This window comes from Xenopus laevis, chromosome 9_10S, assembly GCF_017654675.1.
Source record: "Xenopus laevis strain J_2021 chromosome 9_10S, Xenopus_laevis_v10.1, whole genome shotgun sequence".
Taxonomy (NCBI): Eukaryota; Metazoa; Chordata; class Amphibia; order Anura; family Pipidae; genus Xenopus; species Xenopus laevis.
The window spans coordinates 9287832-9314144 of record NC_054388.1 but is presented as its reverse complement, the minus strand read 5'-3'; the positions used below and the strand labels follow the sequence as shown (position 1 = coordinate 9314144).

The following is a 26313-nucleotide window of genomic DNA, read 5'->3' as shown; positions in this document are numbered from 1 at the left end:
CAACATCACTAACCTGATCAATCACTGTTTTTGGTAGAAATTACATTTCTACATGGAAAATAATTTACTAGTAGGTGTAGTAGAAAATGATAGGCTGCTCAGCTAAAATGATCTCAAATGCTTTAAGGGTCAGGGCACATAGGCAGATTCGGGGAGATTAGTCGCTGTCAACAAATCTCCTCTTCAACGGGCAACTAATCTCCCCAACTGCCTCCCGCCGGCTAGAATCTAAATCGTCAGCGGGATGGAACTCGGAGCTAGAGTCCTGCTCAGAACCAATTTGTTAAACCCAAACCCGACCCGCACCCAGACCCACAACTCGCATACTTACCCACTTGGACCAGCTACCCGAACAGCAAGTACCTTATCCGCAACCCGATTCGCAACCCGCTGATCATCAAGAAACAGGAAGTGCTGCCATTGTAAGCCGGAAGTGACGTCACTAGAAGTTAGTGTGATCAGAAAAAAAGGAGTAAACCAGGAAGTGTTGTCATTGTAAACCGGAAGTGACATCATTGGAAGTAGGCGTGATCAGGAAAAAAAGGAGTAAAACTCGCTATTGAGAAGACCCGCAAACCCGGAGAACCGATGACCCGCGCCTATACCCGCCCCTAAAACTTCTACCTGCAACCCGCAGGGTACAGCAGGTTGTTGCGGGTAACCTGCGGGTACCCTACCGCGCTTCATTTTCCAAAATTGCCCGAAGTTGCCTAGCGAGGAAACTTCGGAAAACAAATCAGTCAAAGTGCCATCCTGCCGTCGATTTACATTTTAGCCGACGGGAAGGCAATTCATGGAGATTAGTCGCCCCGAAGAAAAGGAGATTTGTCGCCGGGTGACTAATCTCCCTGAATCTGCTTGTGTGTCCTGACCCTAAAATGCCACCAAAACCTGAAAGAGGAGAAAGAAAACTGAAAATGACCATTGGAATAGATAGAATACCCAAAATGGCAATGCCAATGATCAGCTCCAGGAAGATGAAAGAAGGAGTAAAGTTATCTGTGATACTGTTGCAATTAGAAGGAGCCAATGTGAAGCCAAGCTATCGGCAAGATGTCCACGCAAAGTTCCATTGTTGAAAACAAGACGTGTGCTGAAGAGCTTACAATTTGCCAAAGAACACGTTGACTGGCCCAAAGAGAAATGGCGCAACATTTATAGACTGATGAAATCAAGATCGTTCTTTTTGGGTCTAGGGCCGCAGACGATCCCCAAACACTGAATTGAAGCCACAGTACAGAGTGAAGCCGGGGGCACAAGCATTATGATATGGGGATGTTTCTCAGACTACGGTGTTGGGCCTATTTATTACATACCAGGGATCTTGGATCAGTTTCAATACATCCAAATACTTGAAGAGGTCGTGTTGTCTTATGCCCAAGAGGAAATGCCCTTGAAATGAGACAATGACCCCAAACACAACAGTAAATGAGCAACATCTTGGTTCCACACCAACCAGATTGATGTTATGGAGTTAATCAGTTAAGTTGAAAAGGGGCAGAATAAATGGGGTAAATAATAAATACATTCAAATTAGGAAAGGGGAATTTTCCAACCCCAATATTTTATCTGCAACACAGATGAGATGGTGGCGCAGCTCTTTTGCAGCCCTATAGATAAACTGCCTGGCGACTGAAACTGGCAGAACGTGGTACTGCGGCCAATCATTCAGTCTTCTTTTGTTTTCATGTTCAATTAACTGACGGACCCTTTCTAGATCCTTAGAAAACAGCAGCGTTCTATAGTATATATATATATATTTGTTATACGGTTAAAATGTTTAGCGATGAGGAATAAGTGCTGGGGTTTCAGTTGGAATGAAAGCACTCTGACAGAGGAAAAAAAAGATGAGTGGAAATGAAACAAAGACAATAAACAAGGTGGGAAAATAAATATTTCACTGTTCGTTTGGGGATTTTTGGCCTTAATGGCGACTGAAAGCTTTTCAACACATCCCTGTTTGGGTAAGGCTATGATTTAACTAGATAAATAAATGCCCGGCTCTCCCTACCTGCCCCGCTTCCCTCTCACTAGTCAATCAGCTCTGTTTATTATACTATGGGGCAAATTACACACAGATTTCTATATGTTTCACTGACAAGTGGCGACAGAAAATTACTTTTAGTGGAAGAGAGACAGAAAGCAGAGGGCTGGGGACAATGGGCAGCATTCGTTTATAGGGGTTGAAACTGGAAATTTGGGGACATTACTTATGCCATTGCCATTTATGTTTAGATGCCATTTTTTTACAAGTTTTCTGTACTAAGCACAATTCAGCAGGAACAGCCCCCTAAATTTGCTCATAGTCTGTACAGAGAGATCCCATAAAACTATGGCAGCATAGGTATTCCCCTGTACTAAGCTCAATTCAGCAGGAACAGCCCCCTAAGTTTGCTCATAGTCTGTACAGAGAGATCCCATAAAATTATGGCAGCATAGGTATTCCTCTGTACTAAGCACAATTCAGCAGGAACAGTCCTCTAAGTTTGCTCATAGACTGTACAGAGAGATCCCATAAAACTATGGCAGCATAGGTATTCCCCTGTACTAAGCACAATTCAGCAGGAACAGTCTGCTTAGTTTGCTCATAGTCTGTACAGAGAGATACCATAAAACTATGGCAGCATAGGTATTCCTCTATATCAGCAGGAACAGCCCCTAAGTTTGCTCATAGCCTGTACAGAGAGATCCCATAAAACTATGGCAACATAGGTATTCCCCTGTGCTAAGCACAATTCAGCAGGAACAGTCCCTAAGTTTGCTCATAGTCTGTACAGAGAGATCCCATAAAACTATGGCAGCATAGGTATTCCCCTGTACTAAGCACAATTCAGCAGGAACAGTCCCCTAAGTTTGCTCATAGTCTGTACAGAGAGATCCCATATAACTATGGCAGCATAGGTATTCCCCTGTACTAAGCACAATTCAGCAGGAACAGTCCCCTAAGTTTGCTCATAGTCTGTATAGAGAGATCCCATAAAACTATGGCAGCATAGGTATTCCCTTGTACTAAGCACAATTCAGCAGGAACAGTCCCCTAAGTTTGCTCATAGTCTGTACAGAGAGATCCCATATAACTATGGCAGCATAGGTATTCCCCTGTACTAAGCACAATTCAGCAGGAACAGTCCCCTAAGTTTGCTCATAGTCTGTATAGAGAGATCCCATAAAACTATGGCAGCATAGGTATTCCCGTGTACTAAGCACAATTCAGCAGGAACAGTCCCCTAAGTTTTCTCATAGACTGTACAGAGAGATCCCATAAAACTATGGCAGCATAGATATTCCCCTGTACTAAGCACAATTCAGCAGGAACAGTCCCCTAAGTTTGCTCATAGACTGTACAGAGAGATCCCATAAAACTATGGCAGCATAGGTATTCCTCTGTACTAAGCACAATTCAGCAGGAACAGTCCCCTAAGTTTTCTCATAGACTGTACAGAGAGATCCCATAAAACTATGGCAGCATAGGTATTCCCCTGTACTAAGCACAATTCAGCAGGAACAGCCCCTAAGTTTGCTCATAGTCTGTACAAAGAGATCCCATAAAACTATGGCAGCATAGGTATTCCCCTGTACTAAGCACAATTCAGCAGGAACAGTCCCCTAAGTTTGTTCATAGTCTGTACAGAGAGATCCCATAAAACTATGGCAGCATAGGTATTCCCCTGTACTAAGCACAATTCAGCAGGAACAGCCACCGAAGTTAAACTTCTTTCTTGAATTCAGTACCATTTAGATATGAATGATGTTTAAAATAGTACAAATGTCAATGCAATAAGCCCTCTTAATTCCCTGTCCCCTAGAGTTTCTATGTAGGAGCAATAAGTGATCATATAACAAATAAAGATGGCAGTTGGGGGAAAACATGATTTCCCTGTGTCTTATGTAACATGTTATAAAGTGTTACCAGATGCACATATTTGTACAACATGACATTCCCCATTAAGGCTACTCTATATATAATCACAGGCTCTAGGAATCCCTTTAAATCTTAGGAAAGAGAAATCTCAAAGTCGATCTCTGCCTTTGCACCATGTGCAGGGCTTTCCCCTCGGTGCCTTGATTTGAAACATCTTATACATTTGCTCCCAATTACATCCCTTGTGTCTCAACCCCTCAGCCTCCAGTAGGCAGGAGAGAATTTTTTAAAACCTTTTTTGTTAGGGGGGAGTGCTTTTATTATTAGGAATTGTCGATGCTCCAAGAATATGTAACCACTGTACTAATGTCACATTTTCCTCTAAATATGTTTATTTTCATTTTAACCCTGTAATGGACAGCCTTGGTCATTAATATGGGTTGGACTAAATAAGTTCTCTCCCTACTATACCTGCTATCCCACAGTCACACTCCCTTCCCAGAGACTATTATCCCACTGTTACTATAGGCACCATCTCTCCCTACTATACCTGCTATCCCACAGTCACACTCCCTTCCCAGAGACTATTATCCACTGTTACTATAGACACCATCTCTCCCTACTATACCTGCTATCCCACAGTCACACTCCCTTCTCAGAGACTATTATCCACTGTTACTATAGGCACCATCTCTCCCTACTATACCTGCTATCCCACAGTCACACTCCCTTCCCAGAGACTATTATCCACTGTTACTATAGACACCATCTCTCCCTACTATACCTGCTATCCCACAGTCACACTCCCTTCCCAGAGACTATTATCCACTGTTACTATAGGCACCATCTCTCCCTACTATACCTGCTATCCCACAGTCACACTCCCTTCCCAGAGACTATTATCCACTGTTACTATAGACACCATCTCTCCCTACTATACCTGCTATCCCACAGTCACACTCCCTTCCCAGAGACTATTATCCACTGTTACTATAGACACCATCTCTCCCTACTATACCTGCTATCCCACAGTCACACTCCCTTCCCGGAGACTATTATCCCACTGTTACTATAGGCACCATCTCTCCCTACTATACCTGCTATCCCACAGTCACACTCCCTTCCCGGAGACTATTATCCCACTGTTACTATAGACACCATATCTCCCTACTATACCTGCTATCCCACAGTCACACTCCCTTCCCGGAGACTATTATCCCACTGTTACTATAGACACCATCTCTCCCTACTATACCTGCTATCCCACAGTCACACTCCCTTCCCAGAGACTCTTATCCACTGTTACTATAGGCACCATCTCTCCCTACTATACCTGCTATTCCACAGTCACACTCCCTTCCCAGAGACTATTATCCCACTGTTACTATAGGCACCATCTCTCCCTACTATACCTGCTATCCCACAGTCACACTCCCTTCCCAGAGACTATTATCCCACTGTTACTATAGGCACCATCTCTCCCTACTATACCTGCTATCCCACAGTCACACTCCCTTCCCAGAGACTATTATCCTCTGTTACTATAGACACCATCTCTCCCTACTATACCTGCTATCCCACAGTCACACTCCCTTCCCAGAGACTATTATCCACTGTTACTATAGGCACCATCTCTCCCTACTATACCTGCTATCCCACAGTCACACTCCCTTCCCAGAGACTATTATCCTCTGTTACTATAGACACCATCTCTCCCTACTATACCTGCTATCCCACAGTCACACTCCCTTCCCAGAGACTATTATCCACTGTTACTATAGGCACCATCTCTCCCTACTATACCTGATATCCCACAGTCACACTCCCTTCCCAGAGACTATTATCCACTGTTACTATAGGCACCATCTCTCCCTACTATACCTGCTATCCCACAGCCACACTCCCTTCCCAGAGACTATTATCCCACTGTTACTATAGACACCATCTCTCCCTACTATACCTGCTATCCCACAGTCACACTCCCTTCCCAGAGACTATTATCCCACTGTTACTATAGGCACCATCTCTCCCTACTATACCTGCTATCCCACAGTCACACTCCCTTCCCAGAGACTCTTATCCACTGTTACTATAGGCACCATCTCTCCCTACTATACCTGCTATTCCACAGTCACACTCCCTTCCCAGAGACTATTATCCCACTGTTACTATAGGCACCATCTCTCCCTACTATACCTGCTATCCCACAGTCACACTCCCTTCCCAGAGACTATTATCCCACTGTTACTATAGGCACCATCTCTCCCTACTATACCTGCTATCCCACAGTCACACTCCCTTCCCAGAGACTATTATCCTCTGTTACTATAGACACCATCTCTCCCTACTATACCTGCTATCCCACAGTCACACTCCCTTCCCAGAGACTATTATCCACTGTTACTATAGGCACCATCTCTCCCTACTATACCTGCTATCCCACAGTCACACTCCCTTCCCAGAGACTATTATCCTCTGTTACTATAGACACCATCTCTCCCTACTATACCTGCTATCCCACAGTCACACTCCCTTCCCAGAGACTATTATCCACTGTTACTATAGGCACCATCTCTCCCTACTATACCTGATATCCCACAGTCACACTCCCTTCCCAGAGACTATTATCCACTGTTACTATAGGCACCATCTCTCCCTACTATACCTGCTATCCCACAGCCACACTCCCTTCCCAGAGACTATTATCCCACTGTTACTATAGACACCATCTCTCCCTACTATACCTGCTATCCCACAGTCACACTCCCTTCCCAGAGACTATTATCCCACTGTTACTATAGGCACCATCTCTCCCTACTATACCTGCTATCCCACAGCCACACTCCCTTCCCAGAGACTATCATATTACCACTACTATAGGTTTCATTAAAAGAATGCATACATTGTACATGTATTTGTCCATGCAAATAAAATTTAAAACAGTGCTTGCTTAACCCTTTTTTTGTTCTCTGCAATCACTTCTATTTCTGACATTGTTTTCCGAAGCCAGAACCAGCTGTGCATCTAAAAAAATTTTTTAAGCCATCTTGAATTTCAAGGATTTCATTTCAGTGCAATCAGTGCAGCCCGTCATTTTACATTTATTCGAAGTGTCCCTAATTTGTCATCTAATCCGGTAACCTCAGCGCAGATTATACTATTGGCTCGTATGGTGCTGTGGGCAGCAAACACTCTGCATTCTTTTTGGGATTGTTTAGCACTGAGAAGGAATCGCACAGGCAGCAATTATGAACCCAGTTCTGTCCAACAGTTTATAATGATCTCCATTTATTTTCTGAGGATGTCTACCCCCCCCCAACCCGGTTCCACCTCTAATTAAATCCCCCACCCCGAATGCTCCGATTTCAATAGCGTATAGTTCACAATTAAAATAATTTGTCTGCGTGTGTTTATACATAGAGGCAAATAGTGATTTCACTTGCTCCACGACCCCCACTGCTGCCCTCCTTATTCTAAATGATCTGCTAACACAAATAATCACATAGTGTAGGACCAAGGTTCTCTGGCGCCGGCGAGTAGAGACGTGTTAGTGGAACTGAGATTAGCAGGTGGTCGGCCATGACTGACCCAAGCAGGATATCCAATGCTCCATGAATAAAACATAGATACTCTCTAAGGAAACTCACATTGCACAGAGGACCGTGGGAAGGTTTTAATGATTTGTTGGGGGGAGACCCCCAGATCTGTTTAGATTATTACTTTAAACACCCAGCACACTTCTTTTCTTTGGGTTTCAGCTGGAAGAGGGTCAGGCAGCAGAGAAACATCTGGTTGCAAATCTTGCACCAAAGTTGAAGCCAGGGGGAATAGGGGAGTGTTCCTTTATTTTTTTAAAAAAAATCAAAGATACCTCTGATATATTAAGTATAGCGAGGGTCTTATCTCAATCTGTCAGCGTTCCAGTTCTCCAGAGTCTCGACTTCCTCCTGGAACCGACATCGATGCTGAAATTGAACATATAAGAAAACAGCCAAAGTTAAAGGAGTACTATCACTCCAACGTCCCTTTAAATATCATATTTCGTTACTCTGAATATTTCTAAGTCGGGTAGTTCATAAAGTTATAGAGCAGCAAGAATCTCAGCCATAAAGCAGAGACCTTAACAAGTAGGCAGGGCTGTACATTGGAGACGTTCAGTGTGTAAAAGTGGACTTCCCTTTATACAATGTGAGCTTCTAATATAAAAAGAGGAATGCTTGTTAACCCAACATTTTCCACTGATTTCTCTAGTGATTTGGCTACCCTTTAAGGCAACGTAGTTATTACAAAATAAATAAAATAAATATATATATATTTTTTTTTCATGGTAGACTTGCAACTTTACATTATTATTATTATATAGGTGCCATGTATAAAAGGGGAAGTAGGGTAGACAACTTTCTATAGGCCATAATTTAGCAGGTGCCGTGAGCAGCAACTCCGTTATCTTGCCTACAGTAGAGCTGTGCAGTCCTTTAGTGCCCTCTAGTGTCCATTAGATGGAAATTGGCTTGCTGAATGCATTTTTTAGTATCTTCAAATGATACAGTACTTGCCGATAAGTAACAACCTTTTAAGTCTGATCTTAAAGATAATAACAATAATCATCTCTATAAAGAGACCATGAACAAGTTTGTAGGGCTGTTTCTGCTGAATTGTGCTTAGTACAGGGGAATACCTATGCTGCCATAGTTTTATGGTATCTCTCTGTACAGACTATTAGCAAACTTAGGGACTGTTTCTGCTGAATTGTGCTTAGTACAGGGGAATACCTATGCTGCCATAGTTTTATGGGATCTCTCTGTACATGTTACGCGCAAACTTAGGGGGTTGTTCCTGATGAATTTTGCTTAGTACAGGGGAATACCTATGCTGTCATAGTTTTATGGGATCTCTCTGTACAGACTATGAGCAAATTTAGGGGACTGTTCCTGCTGAATTGTGCTTAGTACAGAGGAATACCTATGCTGCCATAGTTTTATAGTATCTCTCTGTAGAGACTATGAGTAAACTTAGGGGCTGTTCCTGCTGAATTGTGCTTAGTACAGGGGAATACCTATGCTGACAGTTTTATGGGATCTCTCTGTACAGGCTATGAGCAACTTTAGGGGACTGTTCCTGCTGAATTGTGCTTAGTACAGGGGAATACCTATGCTGACAGTTTTATGGGATCTTTCTGTACAGACTATGAGCAAACTTAGGGGCTGTTCCTTCTGAATTGTGCTTAGTACAGGGGAATACCTATGCTGCCACAGTTTTATGGGATCTTTGTACAGACTATGAGCAAACTTAGGGGCTGTTCCTGCTGAATTGTGCTTAGTACAGGGGAATACCTATGCTGCCATAGTTTTATGGTATATCTCTGTACAGACTATGAGCAAACTTAGGGACTGTTTCTGCTGAATTGTGCTTAGTACAGGGGAATACCTATGCTGCCATAGTTTTATGGGATCTCTCTGTACAGACTATGAGCAAACTTAGGGACTGTTTCTGCTGAATTGTGCTTAGTACAGGGGAATACCTATGCTGCCATAGTTTTATGGGATCTCTCTGTACAGACTATGAGCAAAGGGGACTGTTCCTGCTGAATTGTGCTTAGTACAGGGGAATACCTATGCTGCCATAGTTTTATGGGATCTCTCTGTACATGTTACGCGCAAACTTAGGGGGTTGTTCCTGATGAATTTTGCTTAGTACAGGGGAATACCTATGCTGTCATAGTTTTATGGGATCTCTCTGTACAGACTATGAGCAAACTTAGGGGCTGTTCCTGCTGAATTGTGCTTAGTACAGGGGAATACCTATGCTGCCATAGTTTTATGGTATATCTCTGTACAGGCTATGAGCAAACTTAGGGGCAATTCCTGCAGGGCTGGCCTTAATACATGGGAAATACCCACACAGCATAGGTTTTTTGCCATTTCTAGGCATGCTATAGGCAGGTTGTTTGCCTTTTACTTGTCAAAAGTTGCCCTATTGCCTGCACAGCCACAACCACTGCTAACTTATGACATTGGGAATAATGCTATGAGGGGGGTTAAGCCCACAAACATCAATTAAAAACAAAATATCATGGTAAGACCAAGGCCACAATGAACTCTCTAAAAATGTGCTGTTTTGAGCAGAGTGGTTACCATGCTGCCTTGAAGCTGGGGTCCATGGTTTCATTCCAGCCAGGAGTTCTTCTCGTCTCTACGTGTCTTTCCTTTAGTTCTTCCCACACGCCAAACACATGCAGATAAAAATACTTCTAACTAACTGTAGACTTTCACATTTTTCTGCAGGATTTTCCAGTGGTGTTCCGAATGTCATTAGAATCTCACCACTCCCATGGGAATGTTTGTTTTGGTCCATGAAAGCGATTAACAGCTTGAGCTTCCTGGTATGCCACTAGAGACTAGGTCATGTGATCATTTATTTCCCTGAAAGCGTCAGCTCCCATTTAAACTGTCACTCTGTCTCCAATAAGAATATTTTATAGCCTCTGCTCTCCCAGCAAATACATTGAACATCTGTCTCTCCATCTCTTCTCACCAAATACTTGGGCCTCTGTCTCCATCTCTTCCCACCAAATAATTGGCCTCTGTCTCTCCATCTCTTCTCTCCAAATACTTGGGCCTCTGTCTATCTCTTCCCACCAAATACTTGGGCCTCTGTCTCTCCATCTCTTCTCACCAAATACTTGGGCCTCTGTCTCTCCATCTCTTCTCACCAAATACTTGGGCCTCTGTCTCTTCCAACCACATACTTGGGCCTCTGTCTCTCCATCTCTTCCCACCAAAGACTTCGGCCTCTGTCTCTCCATCTCTTCCCACCAAATACTTGGGCCTCTGTCTCTCCATCTCTTCCCACCAAATACTTCGGCCTCTGTGTTTTTCGCTATCTCTTCCCACCAAATACTTGGGTCTTAGTCTCTCTATCTCTTCCCACCAAAGAGATTAGCCTCTATATCACATCCCAGCAAATACATAAGAACCATTTCCATTTCTGCCCAGCGAATACATCGGCCACCAAACATACAATTCTTTGCTCCTTGTCACCAAATTCAAATTTCACGTTCTCCCCACCAGCCTAAGAAAACAAGTGATGGTGTATATCGTGATGTTTCTCTGACAATGTGTTGAAGCCTCAGACGTCAGATGGGCAACAGCAGAGAATACTGAAGATTTAGGGAGTCTTCGCCACTCCAAAGTGACTCCTTTCCAACCAGAGCTCTTTATTGCACCATGTTTCTCCTGCTTCCAATAACTAGCAGTCCCGGGGGCCTCATGGACTCCTAATACACCTGATTCTCCTTAAGAGAACAATCATTAACTAAACCTGATTCAACCTGAATATTGGTCCAGTGAGACATCTGCTGGTTGCTCAAAACTGGGTGGGATTCAGCCCACAGAGAGGAAGCAGCACAAAACAGCTAGATATACTAGTCAGCATTAGGATAGTTAAACCAAACAAACTCATGGGCAAACATAGGTTTATATTCTGTTAAAACAAACAAACAATCAGCCCACAATATGCCACATTCAGCATTTATTAAAGAGAACACAAAGGGAGGGATGACCCATGTTAGCACGCATTCTCATTAGTAGTCCATGAAGCCCAGTTTATAGCTAGGCACACATAAAAATAGAGAGGGGGGGAGGGCAGGTGAAGGGGAGCAGGTACAGGGACATTTGTGGGACTCATGAACAGCTCGTTAACTACAAGTCAAAAGCAAGAAAATAAAACCAGGCCCCAAGAAAAAAAAAAAAGGAAAAAAATAAAGAGAAAAAAAAATAAATTCTGCAGCAATGTGATTGTGTGATACACGTTTTCACAGTCGAGTTAATGTGCCACACTCCTCTCGTACAGTAATAAATTTAAATAGATTTTTCTTGACACCAGAAGTCAAAACTATTTAGACAGTGGTTAGACCTGACAGCACGACTCAGATATCGGATGGGAACGGAGAGGGGGGGAAGGGAGGAAAAAATAAAATATTAGTAAAGTTTTACAGTCTTAAGTTATACTGATTTTTATCTCTGGAACTTCATTTTAAATTTTTTGCGGTACTTTGAGGCCTACAAGATGTATCTAGAAAATTTACTACTGTGGAAAATGAAGAAAGCTTAATTATTATTTTTTTTTACATTGGGCATGAATGTTTCCTTTCGGTTTCTTTTTCCCCCCCCCCCGTTTATTTTTTATCAATTTTTGTGATTTTTTATTTTTTTTTTTGATTTTCTCAGTTACTGTAGCATTGTCCTTCAGGGGGCTGTGGTAATTTCATATTTTCTTTGGACATCATTAGACGCCGCATTTCTTGGAGTACAACTTTGATGCTATAGGAATTCTGCCATTTTGCTAGAACGGATATGGTCCTGGGGTCCACCTAAACAGAAAAAATGAGAAAAAGTCAGAGCGTGGCAAATAAAATGCGGGTTATGCGGATGTGTGAAACAGAGAAACTGGTTTAAAAGGAGGCATTAACCAATGAAAAGAAATTCAGGTGAGGTTAAAGGGGAAGTAAAGCCTAAAATAGAAAAATGCTGTATTTTGTATACTAAACAAACTTACTGCACCACAAGCCTAATCAAACAAATGATTTATGCTTTCAAAGTTGGCCACAGGGGGTCACCATCTTGTAACTTTGTTATACATCTTTGCAAGACCAAGACTGTGCACATGCTCAGTGTGATCTGGGCTGCTTAGGATCGTCATAAATTATCAAAACAGCACAAGTCAAATAATATCTGGCAGAAGCCGATACACAAGACTGATTAATAATCAGAATATACAGACTGCACTGGGTCCTGTGTTGTCATGTAATCTAATGTGGATTTTATAGTTTTTGTATTGTTTAATAGAAACTTTCGCCAACTCTGCAGAACCAGTGGCTGCAGCAAAATAATCCTCCAAATAGAATCCCAGTTTATCTGTTTAAATCTGGCTCCATTATCTTTGTTCCTGCAGCTGGAGTTGGAAACAGTAAAGGGAATGTAAAGGCAAAAATAAAATCCAATACAAATCTCTACACAGTCGCCGACTGCTCTACAGGGAAACAAACAAAGCTGCTTGAGTTCTGCATGGCTGGGAAGTAAGGCGGGGGCTCCCCCTGCTGTTCATAAGTAGGATTGTTTCCCTGCAGAGTAGTTAGGGACCGTCTGACAATTCCTATCCACAGCAGTAAATGAAGGGAGAATTTCACTGCATACAGTCAGGTTTCTTATAAAAACGGTACACATTTTTTAATTAAAGTATATTGGAGATAGGTTTCTTTTTCATTAAAGAAAGTAAAAATGTGATTTTATTTTTTTGCCTTTACATGCCCTTTAAGGTCTTCATATAGTTAGTTGATGAGGAATTCTGCAAAGTTGGCAGCCTGTGGGGTTAATTTCATATGCAGAAGGTTTACCCAATCAGATTCCTTAAAGGGGAACTATTGCGAAAATCAAAATGAAATATAAGCTTCATCACACTGAAATAAGAAACTTTCTAAATACAAACAATTAAATTAAATTCTGCATCGTTTCTGACAAGTTTTATCTTCACTATTCCTCTCTCAACATCTGTTTCTCTTCATTCTTTCTTCATGCAGCAGTTGTGTGTCAGATATTCATTGACAGTTTTTTTTTGTTTTGTTTTATTTTGTTTGAGTATACAAGAAAGCTCTACTCACCACTCCATTAGAATTATTGACTCCATTTATATTAATTTTTGTTACAAATCTAATAAATGGAGGTGATTCTGGGTATTTGGGACCACACTCTACTTTAAGGCTGTATATTCGGTTTTCATAAACTGTCTGAAAGAGAGAGGAACAACAAATTAGGATTAGATCATCAGACTTTGGTTTTACAGTAAGTGATGCAAAACAGGAATAAATATTGCAGCATGCTATAGTTAGAGGGATTTGCATAGTGTAAAATTATATATATTAAGTGCCACAATTTCCTGCCACGTGAGGTTCATTTCAACTGCAGCTTAAACAGCAGAAATGTTGTTACTAAACTGGAAAACCATTAGCTTTTCAAAATTGTTAGACAGCATTTTTATCAAGGCCATAACTTTCTTCTTCATGCGGCAACTTACTCTAGGAGGTCCGATAATCATGCCAGTCCATCTCGTGAGTGTCATGTCTTCATCATCTTCAAGCCCCCAGCTAACCGTACCATCGCCCACTCCTTTCTGGCCTTCTTCAAGTTCTTCCAAAAGTCGAAAATTACGAGGAACTTTAACGCCTACAAATAACAGAAAAAGAGGTAATCTGCTAACAAGGTTACAGATATATAGAAACATTGGGGTAACATTCACTCTGCTATAGTTCCAGGGGTACCCAGGGTACAAATAAGCACTCACCCCAAATCTCCCCCTAACTGACCCCCCCTTAGCTCATAACAAGGTTACAGATATATATATAGAAACATTGGTGTGTCACCTGCTGTAGTTCCAGGGGTACCCAGGGTACAAATAAGCACTCACCCCAAATCTCCCCCTAACTGGCCTTCAGGCTTGGCCCCCTTGGCTCATAACAAGGTTACAGATATATAGAAACATTGGGGTAACAGTCGCCATGCTATAATGGCCTTCAAGTACCTTAACTGGTCTTTAGGCTGGGAATCCTAAGGGTATATATGTGGGGTATATGCATACTGTATATATAAAGGTAGTGACTAGGTTTAGTTTGTTTCACCCAGTAGGGATGATTCTCAGAAGCGCAGGAGATTTATAGAGCAAGTAAGTGAAAAGCAGAAGGAAATTGCCCAGGATCACTGCTTTGTCCTAACAAACTGGATAAGGAAAACTTTTTTTTGGGGGGGGGGGAGGGATAAATTAAGACCCAAGTCGTAAAGCACCTTCATAAAGACATGTGCAGGTTATCCATAGTTCCCCTTTAAGTGCTGATATTCCCACACAAGGACGGTATTCTTCTCATAAACTCAGAATGTGTTGCCTTGTTTTCACAGTAAATAACTTGATTTAGGGCTAAATACAGAAAGCAGCCATATAGAATAGCAGCAGTGTGGTGCTCAGGGGGAAAAGAGGGAATGTCACAAAGCTGGCTCACACACGGGAAACCCTGCTCATAGCCCGTTATTTGCTAAACCAGTTCCTTTTGGCTAAACCAGTTCCCTTTGGCTTAACCAGTTCCCTTTGGCTTAACCAGTTCCCTTTGGCTTAACCAGTTCCCTTTGGCTTAACCAGTTCCCTTTGGCTTAACCAGTTCCCTTTGGCTTAACCAGTTCCCTTTGGCTTAACCAGTTCCCTTTGGCTTAACCAGTTCCCTTTGGCTTAACCAGTTCCCTTTGGCTTAACCAGTTCCCTTTGGCTTAACCAGTTCCCTTTGGCTAAATCAGTTCCCTTTGGCTAAACCAGTTCCCTTTGGCTAAACCAGTTGCTTTTGGCTAAACCACTTCCGCTTGGCTAAACCACTTCCGCTTGGCTAAACCACTTCCGCTTGGCTAAACCACTTCCGCTTGGCTAAACCACTTCCGCTTGGCTAAACCACTTCCGCTTGGCTAAACCACTTCCGCTTGGCTAAACCACTTCCGCTTGGCTAAACCACTTCCGCTTGGCTAAACCACTTTCGTTTGGCTAAACCACTTCCGTTTGGCTAAACCAGTTCCATTTGTCTAGAGAAGTCTAGGCAGGACAACTGAACAGTGCCAGGTACAAGTGGTATAACAAAAATGTACTGGGTGCAACAGCAAAATAATTTAGGGCCAGCTAAAATTTGGGGGACAAAAAGTTAGTTTTTTATCTAAATGAAATTGCTTATTAGTCAGTGTCTCAATGGTCCCCTCATGCCCCCCAGCAGCTGCAGGGTCTTTTAACTCCTGCATGGATCTGAATTGAGCAGGGCACACAGGCTGATATGTGTAAACAAGTCAGGTTGAGACACAAATACGTTTTTCAAGGAGGCCAGTCGACATGGCTCCTGTGATTGGGCAGTTAATAAGAGTAACAGCCCCTCCCACCACGGAGGCATTTTTTAAACACAGTGGCCTCGTTTATGGATCGGCTTTTGGAACAAAACACACATCGTTGACTGTACCAATCCATATCTTTAAAACGTTCTCACTATTTTATATAAATAGAATCTCTCTTACAGGTTTTTAATTCTTCCCACCTTCAGGTGTCATTCAATAACTGTCAGCAACTACTCACACTCAAAAATAATTGTACCTTAACAGCTGCATGAGTAAGTCATTCCCCGACTTTACCCACAGCTATATGGCATCTCTGTGACCATATAAAGGCACAAGGCTGCAGGCTGAGTTATACAGGGAACTCTGAGTATCACTCATGTATTATAAGGGATAATGTACCCCCTACTGTAAATGATAAGGATATTAGAAGTCACTGAGGGGTTGTTCTGTGACCATATAAAGGCACAAGGCTACAGGCTGAGTTATACAGGGAACTCTGAGTATCACTCATGTATTATAAGGGATAATGTTCCCCCTACTGTAAATGATAAGAATATTAGAAGTCACTGAGGGGTTGTTCTGTGACCATATAAAGGCACAAGGCTACAGGCTGAGTTATACAGGGAACTCTGAGTATCACTCATGTATTATAAGGGATAATGTAGCCCCTACTGTAAATGATAAGGATATTAGAAGTCACTGAGGGGTTGTTCTGTGACCATATAAAGGCACAAGGCTACAGGCTGAGTTATACAGGGAACTCTGAGCATCACTCATGTATTGTAAGGGATAATGTACCCCCTGCATATCAGAAGCCAACTCTCAGTTCCCTGGCTATATAAAGCAGCCTCCTTCCTTGTGCCTTTATATAGCCATTCTCAATTACGTCCTATATCTTTATATTTTATAGGGGTGATGAAAACATTATTTCTGCTGGAATATACCCAGTCCCAGTGCACAATATAATTGTCTGTCATAAAAACATTAAAGTGAGGTGCAGTGATTTTTTTTTTTTTTTAGAAAACACTAAGAAGCCATGTCAGTCGCTTGTACTTGATCCCAACTAAGATATAATTAATCCTTATTGGAAGCAAAACCAGCCTATTGGGTTTATTTAATGTTTACATGACTTTCTGGTAGACTTATAGATGCCAATTAAGGAAAGATCAGTTATCCAGAAAACCCCAGGTCCCGAGTATTCTGGATAACAGGTCCCATACCTGGCCACCAATGTATTATTTTAATACGCTTTAGGCCCCTGCCACCAATGTTTTTTGTACGGCGCCCTGTGATTTCTAAAGAGGGCCCGGACTGTCCACATGTGCTAAAATGGTGTATAGATTATGTATTATAATATATTATTATATATGTGCACAGCCGAGAATACTGCTCATACACATGCTGGTAATGCACTGCTGCCTCTCTGTAGAAATAAAACAGAATTATGTGTCACTGATGAGAAAACGGAAATGAATCTAGAAAGGAAATGAGAGTGGAATGTGAGAAAGAGATACAGTGTATTATATGTAATGGTTTCATTTATATCCCAGATAAATACAACTCATAGGGCACAAATAAAACCAGCAGTTGGAAGTCGTTGGGTGATCTAGTTTACCATAAGGCCGAGAGGTTGCATTTAGTGCTATTCATTGCAGGGACATGAGGATCGAAGACCTCCCGATGTTTCTAAACTTTCAGAATCCCCGACGATGTTCAGCGAGTGGCAGTAGAACAACATTAGTAGGGCTGAAAAAAGGAAGGACTTCCCCCAATACATATCCAATCAAATAACACAAATCATAATTCTATGATATCTGTGATAGGCACTGGGAAAAGTGTAAATCATCTGTGGTGAACTAGAGTTCTCAGCATTCCAGGATCACAGAAGTTGCTTTAGGGCCACAAAGACCGGTAAGACCTGTTAATAGCAGCAGCTGCACTCGCATGATTATAGGAAAAGCGACGGAATGGAGAGCCGTCAACTGGAGATCACAATTGCCCTACGGCTTTCTGAAATGCTACAAAACAGAAGATCGACTTACATCATTATCTGGACATGTAGCTCTTAAAGGGGAAGGAAACCTAGTCGGCGCAAACCCAACACCCCCCCTCCCGTTTGTTGCCCACCCTCCCTCCTCCCCCCTGGCCTACCCGTCCCGCTGGGCAAATGCCCCTAACTTGTTACTTACCCTTCTGCGCAGGTCCAGTCCAGGGAGTTCACAGACGACATCTTCTTCCACTCGATCTTCTTCCTGCTGTGAACGGCGTTTTGGCGCATGTGCAGTAGGATCATTTCGCCGGTACGGATCTACTGCGCATGCGCCAAAAGTCATGCGCATGCGCAGTAGATCGTACCGGCAAATGATCCTACTGCGCATGCGCCGTTCAAAGCAGGAAGAAGATCGCGTGGAAGAAGATGTCGCCTGTGAACTCCCTGGACTGGACCTGCGCAGAAGGGTAAGTAACAAGTTAGGGGCATTTGGCCTGCGGGACGGGTAGGCCAGGGGGGAGGGTAACAAACGGGAGGGGGGGTGTTGGGTTTGCACCGACTAGGTTTCCTTCCCCTTTAAGTAGGGATGCACCGAAATCTAGGATTCGGCATTTTTCAGCAGGATTTGGCCGAATCCTTCTGCCCGGCTGAACTGAATCCTAATTTGCACATGCAAATTCGTTGAGGGGAGGGAAATAGCGAGTTTTTTGTCACAAAACAAGGAAGAAATGTTTTCTCCTTCCTACCGCTAATTTGCATATGCAAATTAGGATTCGGATTCAGCTGAATCTTTTGCAAAGGATTCGGGGGTTCGGCCGAATCCAAAATAGAGGATTCGGTGCATCCCTACTCTAAAGGTGGCCAAAGACGTTCAGATAATATCGTACAAAACCAATTTTCCGTACGATATTCGGTGCGGGTATGGTGGGAGACAAGCCGACCGATATCGGCAGAAGACTTGGATATTGGTCGGCTTGTCAATTGGGTAGCGGGTACAAGGGGGGTAAGAATGCAGTTTGCAGGTCCGGGTTGCGGATAGCAGGTACGGGTCGGGTTCCAAAAAATGGACCCGCGCAGGAGTCTACTGTAGGGCGACTGTCATCTCCAGTTGACATCTCTCCAGTCCGTTGCTGCTCTTCCTATGATCATACGAGTGCAACTGCTGGTATTTTACAGGTGTTATCAGCCTTGCGGCCCTCAAGCGACTCCCGCGATCTTGAAATGCTGAGAACTGTAGTTCATGACAAATGCCGAACGCAGCACAATTAAAGCATGTTCAGTGGCACAACCTGCTCTTTCCAATAAAGACGGCCCTTGCCCTGCCCATGAATACGAACAGGCACAGTTTTCAATATCCAGACCTAACAGGGCACAAATAATTCCCCGTCAGTGGCACAACCTGCTTTGTCCAATAAAGACGGCCCTTGCCCATCGGCTGCCAAAAAAACAGGTGCAGGCACAGCAAGACCCTTTTGTTGCCTTCATTTGAGAATGGTCGCTGTGACACAGAAAACACTGCCCCCGTAGCAGCTAGCTGAGAAACTGCATTTGTCATCAAAAAATGAAAGCAAAACATAATGGAATATTAATGAAAAGGAACCTTGTATGAAGCAGCTGGCAACAGTGTCTAGACTGGGGCATCTCATATGTTTATTTTTTTAGGCAACATGGGCAGCAACCTGCAACTTACAGTGTTTCCACTACAATACTGAGCTTCCCTGAAGTGCGAGAAGGTCTTTATGTACCACCACCAACTACTAGGACAACAAATAAAACCTGCAATGGAGTCTGCCACACTTAAAGGTTCAGTAACATCAAATTGTTTTTTAAAAAAGTATACAACGAAAAAATAAGAAATAACTTACTGAAACTCCGCTTGCGCTCCTCTTGAGAAAAGGAGATCCATTGTGCGGCGCTCGATTTCCTTTCCCTGCCTTCCTTATAGGAGATAACCAGGGAGGAGAAATCGAGCGCCGCACGATGGATCGTCACCCTGTCGCCTTTTCTGAAGAGGAGTTTCAGTAAGTTATTTCTTAATAAAGACATAGTCATTTCTAAGCTTCATTTGTTTTTGTCATTTTTTGTTGTTGTTGTATACTATTGTATAATTTTATAAATTGTTGTTACTGGTCCTTTAATCAGGAAGGAAGGGGGTGAAGTCTTGAAGGCTGTGACTACAAAAGTAAATCCCCTCTTGTTCACCTTTATATTAACTATTAGTATAGTGTAAAGAGTGATATTCTGAGACAATTTGCAATTGGTTTTTCATTATTTGGGGTTTTCGCTTTATTTAGCTTCTTATTCAGCAGCTCTCCAGTTTGCAATTTCAATATGCTCCAAATTCCCCTAGCAACCACGCATTGATTTGAATAAGAGACTGGAATATGAATAGGAGAGGCCTGAATAGAAAGATGAGTAATAAAAAGTAGCAATAACTATAAACTTGAAGCTTTATAGAGCATATGATGTCTAGATAGGGGTCAGTGACCCCAATTTAAAAGCTGGAAAGAGTCAGAAGTAAAAGGCAAATCGTTTAAAAAAAAAAACTATATAAAAAAAAAGATAAAATGAAGACCAATTGAAAAGGTGCTTAGAACTTGACATTCTATAACATACTAAAAGTTAACTTAAAGGTGAACCACCCCTTTAAATAAGTACCAAGGCAAATACAAAATTATCCAGAATGACAACGCAAGTTTGACGAGTAACCAAGAAGGACAGGAACCAATCAGCAGCTAGCAGGACCTGATAGGGAACTGAAGATCTCACCAGCTGCTAGTGACATTTATACGTGACCCAAATGGTTCTGTTCTGCTTTTCCAAAACGGTTTCATGTGATGACTGGACTCTGCTGTTCATCAGCTCTATGGCATCCAGTGTGTAACTAGATATTACTGGGCACTAGGGATACAACAAATCCAGGATTCTGCCTTTCTCAGCAGGATTTGGCCGAATCCTTCTGCCCGGCTAAACCGAATCCTAATTTGCATATTCAAATTAGGGACGGGGAGGGAAATCGTGTGACGTTTTGTCACAAAACAAGGAAGTAAAAAATGTTTTCCCCTTCCCACTCCTAATTTGCATATGCAAACTCGGCCGAATCCAAAATAGTGGATCCGGTGCATCCCTACTTGGCACTCTAGGAAATAATTTTTAAGGCCCCCAAAATGCATGAAGCTGACCTGTTTTAGCAGTATTTATGGAAACTGTATATGAATTAGGGTCTCCTAGGGTACCCCTACATCTCCTGTGACCCCTTCTACATCTCCTGGGGTACCCACATCTCCTGGGGCTCCCCTACATCTCCTGGGGTCCCCCCTACGTCTCCTGGGGTCCCCCCTATGTCTCCTGGGGTCCCCCCTACGTCTCCTGGGGTCCCCCCTACGTCTCCTGGGGTCCCCCTACGTCTCCTGGGGTCCCCCTATGTCTCCTGGGGTCCCCCTACGTCTCCTGGGGTCCCCCTACATCTCCTGGGACCCCCATACATCTCATGGGAACCCCCTACATCTCATGGGAACCCCCTACATCTCATGGGAACCCCCTACATCTCCTGGGGCCCCTCTGAAGCTACAGGGTAAGCTTTCCCTGTAGTTACACCCCTGATGGCATCTATTATGGGGGGGGCCTTACTGTCTCTCTACTGTGAATATTGGAATCATGTACAATTTGTACCCTGCCAGCCTGTGAAATATTGAAAACAAGTGTGTGTTATTAATATTAAAGGAGACATTCGGTGTCAAAATAAGAATGTACCAATGTGTTATACTAATTTAGATATAGAAAAATTGTGCTTAAAAAAGTAGTGTTTCAGGCTGTTTTCCTGTAGGAACCAATCAGCAGCTAGGAGGACCTGATAGGGAACTGAAGTCTGTCTGTGCTTGTGTGACTGCAGGGCTGTGATTGGCTGTCCCCCTCCTACTGTGCTTCTGGCAGGGACTATTAGGACATGTCCACCCCTTATTTGAAACACAGACAGGGACCAGAGAACATCTATAGGGAGCTCCAATAAAAAGATAATATAAATTTTTAGCACCATGTAAAAGCAACACCATATATTACTTATAATTGCCTACACAATTAGGCTTTATTCATGTATCCTATATGTCTCCTTTAAAGTTTTTTTTTAAAATTTTAAGTAACTACAATGTTGATCATTTAACCGATTCCAGCAGTTCTGTGTGAATTCAATGGAAAGCGGTGCCTGTCTGTCCCGGACTAGCAAATGCCAGAGGGGCTGTTGTAAGATGCAATAGACAGTCACCGTGGAGTGGGCTAGTGGGGGACTGGTTGGGCCTGTGTGTATTTGAAATGCCAGGGCCTATTTTGAGTCCCAGTCCTGCAGGTCTGACGCTGATCATCAGCTGGTTTCTGCTACATTGTGGCAGGAGTCAGAGCCAGCAGTGCAATTGTACAGACAGAGGATGGCAAATCCATTTAGAGAGAGAACGTTAAATCCATTGGAAGGGAATAAGAAATGTAGAATGGGAAGTGATCAGAAATAAAAGAATCTGTTTTTTGGTTGGTGTTTTCATTTAAACTGGCGCAGTGCAGCTGTCACAGATAAGGCAATGATAGAGAGAGTGCAGGGACACCCCTATGGAGCAGTGAATGGACCAGTCCGGAGGAACAGAACTGAGGGAAGGCTCGGCGCCCTGTGGCAGCCGCAATAGGAAGTGGAAAGCGATTATCGTTCCCTCACAGGCCTTCCTGGGCTCCTCATTCAGCACAAGCAGGAAACCCGGGGCTCCTGACAGAACAAAACCGTGCCGAGAGGTGTGAAGGCCCCAGCAGCAGCGCTAACCAGGCCAAGGCACCGCCCCAGAGTAGAGAAAGAATCCTGAATAAACAAGGGCCTGGCCGGCGGCAATATCAGCCTCTTATAAACCCTCCCCTCCGCTTCCCTTTCCCGCTGCGCCCCGTCACCCAGCTCACCCGAGACCGTGGTGGCCGCCATCTTGCCTTCGCAGTGTTCCAGAGCCGGCCTCCCAGTGACGCCACACAGGGCGGAGAACTTTCGCCGGCTGTCAGGAAGCGAGTGGGCGGAGAGACGTGACTGACTGACAGGCACCATAGAGACAGGAAGAGGTGGAGACTAGGCGGGTGCGTGTGGCCGTTCTGCGTCATAAACAGGCGGACATATTTGATAAGGGCAATGTATGACAGGGAAACCTGCAAATAGCTCAAATATGGAATAGATATCTATTAGCTATGTATCTGTAGACGAATTCAGGAGAAACGAAATGGGTAAAAAATATGACCAGGGCAGTTAATTCAAAATTACCTCCAAGTGTAAATGTTTTCATCAGTAGACTTTGCCTTAAACACAGCAGATTTGTGGAAATATCATGGGTGGGCACACAGTGGCTGTTTACTCTCTACTGTCTGAGGGAAACAATATGACACCTCCTTCCCATATGTATAAATACAAATATACAGAGAAGGAATGTTCTGGGCACACAATAAGCTATACCCTCATACTGTACTGTCTAAGGGAATCAATATGCACCTCCCTCATCCCATATGTATAAATACAAATATACAGAGAAGGAATGTTCTGGGCACACAATAAGCTATACCCTCATACTGTACTGTCTAAGGCAAACAATATGGCACCTCCTTCCCATATGTATAAATACAAATATACAGAGAAGGAATGTTCTGGGCACACAATAAGCTATACCCTCATACTGTACTGTCTAAGGGAATCAATATGGCACCTCCTTCCCATATGTATAAATACAAATATACAGAGAAGGAATGTTCTGGGCACACAATAAGCTATACCCTCATACTGTACTGTCTAAGGGAAACAATATGGCACCTCCTTCCCATATGTATAAATACAAATATACAGAGAAGGAATGTTCTGGGCACACAATAAGCTATACCCTCATACTGTACTATAAGGGAAACCATGGCAGCTCCAGCCCATACCTATGAATATAAAGAGACGGTTCAGTGCACATTAAATGATACTCTGATTTTGCTCTTTATTTGCAGCAGAATAACCAAGATTTGCATTGTATTTATATTTTCCAGCAGAGGGCACCACATTTACTTACCGTAGCTCTTGGTAGCCTTCTGGCAAGCTTTTTGTACATCTAATCTCCTTGCCACCATAGGTCACTAAAAATAACTGCATTTGGCCACTAAGATTAGGCCACTGCTGTTATTCACGCCAGACAATTACATTTATCTTATGGGTTCTGCGATCCTTGCTTTATTTCTTTATCTGATCCCATGCAGGAGAACAAATCTCTCTGACACCAGCAGGGAATTCATACAACTGAGCAACAGAGGCTGCTTAAAAGTGATAGAAAAGGCACAGTTACCCAAGGGCCCCAAAAAGACCTAGTCCTTATTAAGTCCCATGCACAGACCTAATATATTTATTCCAGTGACCTGCTGTCTAATAACCAGCCCGTATTTCATCCTTGTGCCCTAGCAAACAACACAACCCCAAGCCCAGACTGGCAATCTGTGGGTTCAGACAAATGCCAGAGGGGTTGCTATATGATGCCATAGGCAGTCAGTTTTTAGTAGGCTGGTGGTGGGTTCTGGTCTCTGTGTTCTTTTTGAATTTCTGACCAGGCCTACACAACCCGCCAGACCCATCACATCACTAGCAAATAACGCTGTTGCCCCCCTCACTACATGCACATTATTGCACATTGTTTCCAACCTCTAAGCATTTCACAGCCTCTCCCTCCCTACCATAATAAACTTTGCACTTCCTCTCAACCCAATACAAACACTTATTTTTCGTAAAATGTCCAGTTATCTTTTAATTCAGCGTATGGTGGTTTCCCCTTTTATTTAAACTTGTTATCAATGTCTGACACATTGCCATTTAAGATGAACGTCCCCCTGTTTAAGTGAGGAACCCGCTTGGCCCTATTCCTGTAAGAAGCCATTTATGTGTTTATCCCACTGCTTTAGTAACAGGCTATCTACCCATCCCTCTGTAAGCTGTTCTAGATCCACACATTGCTTCAGTTACAGACTCCTTGCTCCCCATAAACTGCTTTCGGTTTTCTCGTTCAACCCCTGCTTTACTTTTTAGGCTCCTTGCCCCACCCCCTGTAAGCTGCCATTGCAGTGTTCTAGTACAGCCCCTGCTTAAAGGAGAAGGAAAGCTACCAAAGCAGTTTATTGCCACAATAGTGCAAGATATAACACTATATTTATTCCACAGAATGTTTTATCAAACCTGAGTAAACAGCTCTCTGTTTGTTTAGGATAGCAGCTGCCATATTAGCTTTGTGTGACATCACTTCCTGCCTGAGTCTCTCTCTGCTCACTCATAACTCTGGGCTCAGATTACAGCAGGGAGGGAGAGAGGAGCAAACTGAGCATGCTCAAGCCCTAGCCCTGGAGGTTTAAGATGAAAACAGGAAGTCTTATACAGAAGCCCATGAGTATGCATTTGCATATGCAAATTATAGGTGGGAAAGCAAAAAGTGGAAACTTCCTTGTTTTAAAATGAAAACTCATGTGATTTCCCTCCCCACACCTAATTTACAAATGTAAATTAGGATTTGGATTCGGTTCGGCCACACACAAGGATTCGCCCTTGTGCTGAAAAACGCTGAATCCCGAACCGAATCCTGGATTCGGTGCATCCCTAGCTGAAAGTGCAAACTGAATAAAAAGCTAAATAACTCAAAAACCACAAATAATAAAAAATTAAAACCAATTGCAAATTGTCTCAGAATATCCCTCTCTACATCATACTAACAGTTAACTTAAAGGTGAACAACCACGGTAGCTATATTTAATATTATTTATTATTATTCTTAACATACCCACTGAAATTCCAAATGTATTTATGCACATAATAAAACAGACTTTTTTTTTTTTTTTTAAAAAACCCCATTGACCATTATGTTTTTGTTTTGTTTTTTTATTATGAACAGTGCAGCCTCCCACTTGTAACACCATGTTATTAGATAACCAACCACATTGACCTCCGCAACAGTCAATGACAGACATTTTGGACTAAGAACCAATCAGGTTTCATCTTTAAAGGGCCACACCTTATAATGGGGGTATGGGGAACAGAGGGCAACCAATATACTATTTATAATGAACACTATAGCCCTCAAGCCTATGTATGGTATACACAAGTCTGGATCCTTCAGAAAGCAGATATACAATCCTGCACCCAGATCATTTCATATATTTTATTTTAAACGTGTATAAATATAAATGTATTTAACTCAATGCATTTTCTGCCTCCTTTTTACATGACATGCTCAAATAAGATTTAAATACCTTTTTTTTTCTATTTTAAAAAAAGGAATAAAACTAAATTATTACCGCCTCAGTGTCTGTTTTCCGCAGTGCCAGAGTATTGGTCAACTGCTGCATGCGGGGAAAACGGAAATCCGTATATTTGATCATTATGAACTAGGGATACACCGAATCCACTCTTTTGGATTCGGCCAAATCCCCGAATCCTTGGTGAAAGATTCGGCCGAATACCGAACCAAATCCTAATTTGCATATGCAAATTAGGGTCAGAAAAGGAAAAACTGGAAAATATTCTACGT

At 42.8% G+C, this 26313-nt stretch overlaps 1 protein-coding gene across 1 annotated transcript; it reads right to left on the bottom strand.

Annotated features, from left to right (window-relative positions):
* Positions 1–11377: 11377 nt before the first annotated feature.
* Positions 11378–22850, bottom strand: ube2v1.S (ubiquitin conjugating enzyme E2 variant 1 S homeolog). The gene is made up of 4 exons (XM_018238164.2): positions 22694–22850; positions 13934–14082; positions 13521–13646; positions 11378–12233 (listed from the first exon to the last, which is right to left on the bottom strand). Exons 1-4 carry the CDS (start codon positions 22830–22832, stop codon positions 12087–12089), a joined length of 561 nt encoding a protein of 186 aa, XP_018093653.1. The 5' UTR covers positions 22833–22850; the 3' UTR covers positions 11378–12086.
* Positions 22851–26313: the final 3463 nt, after the last annotated feature.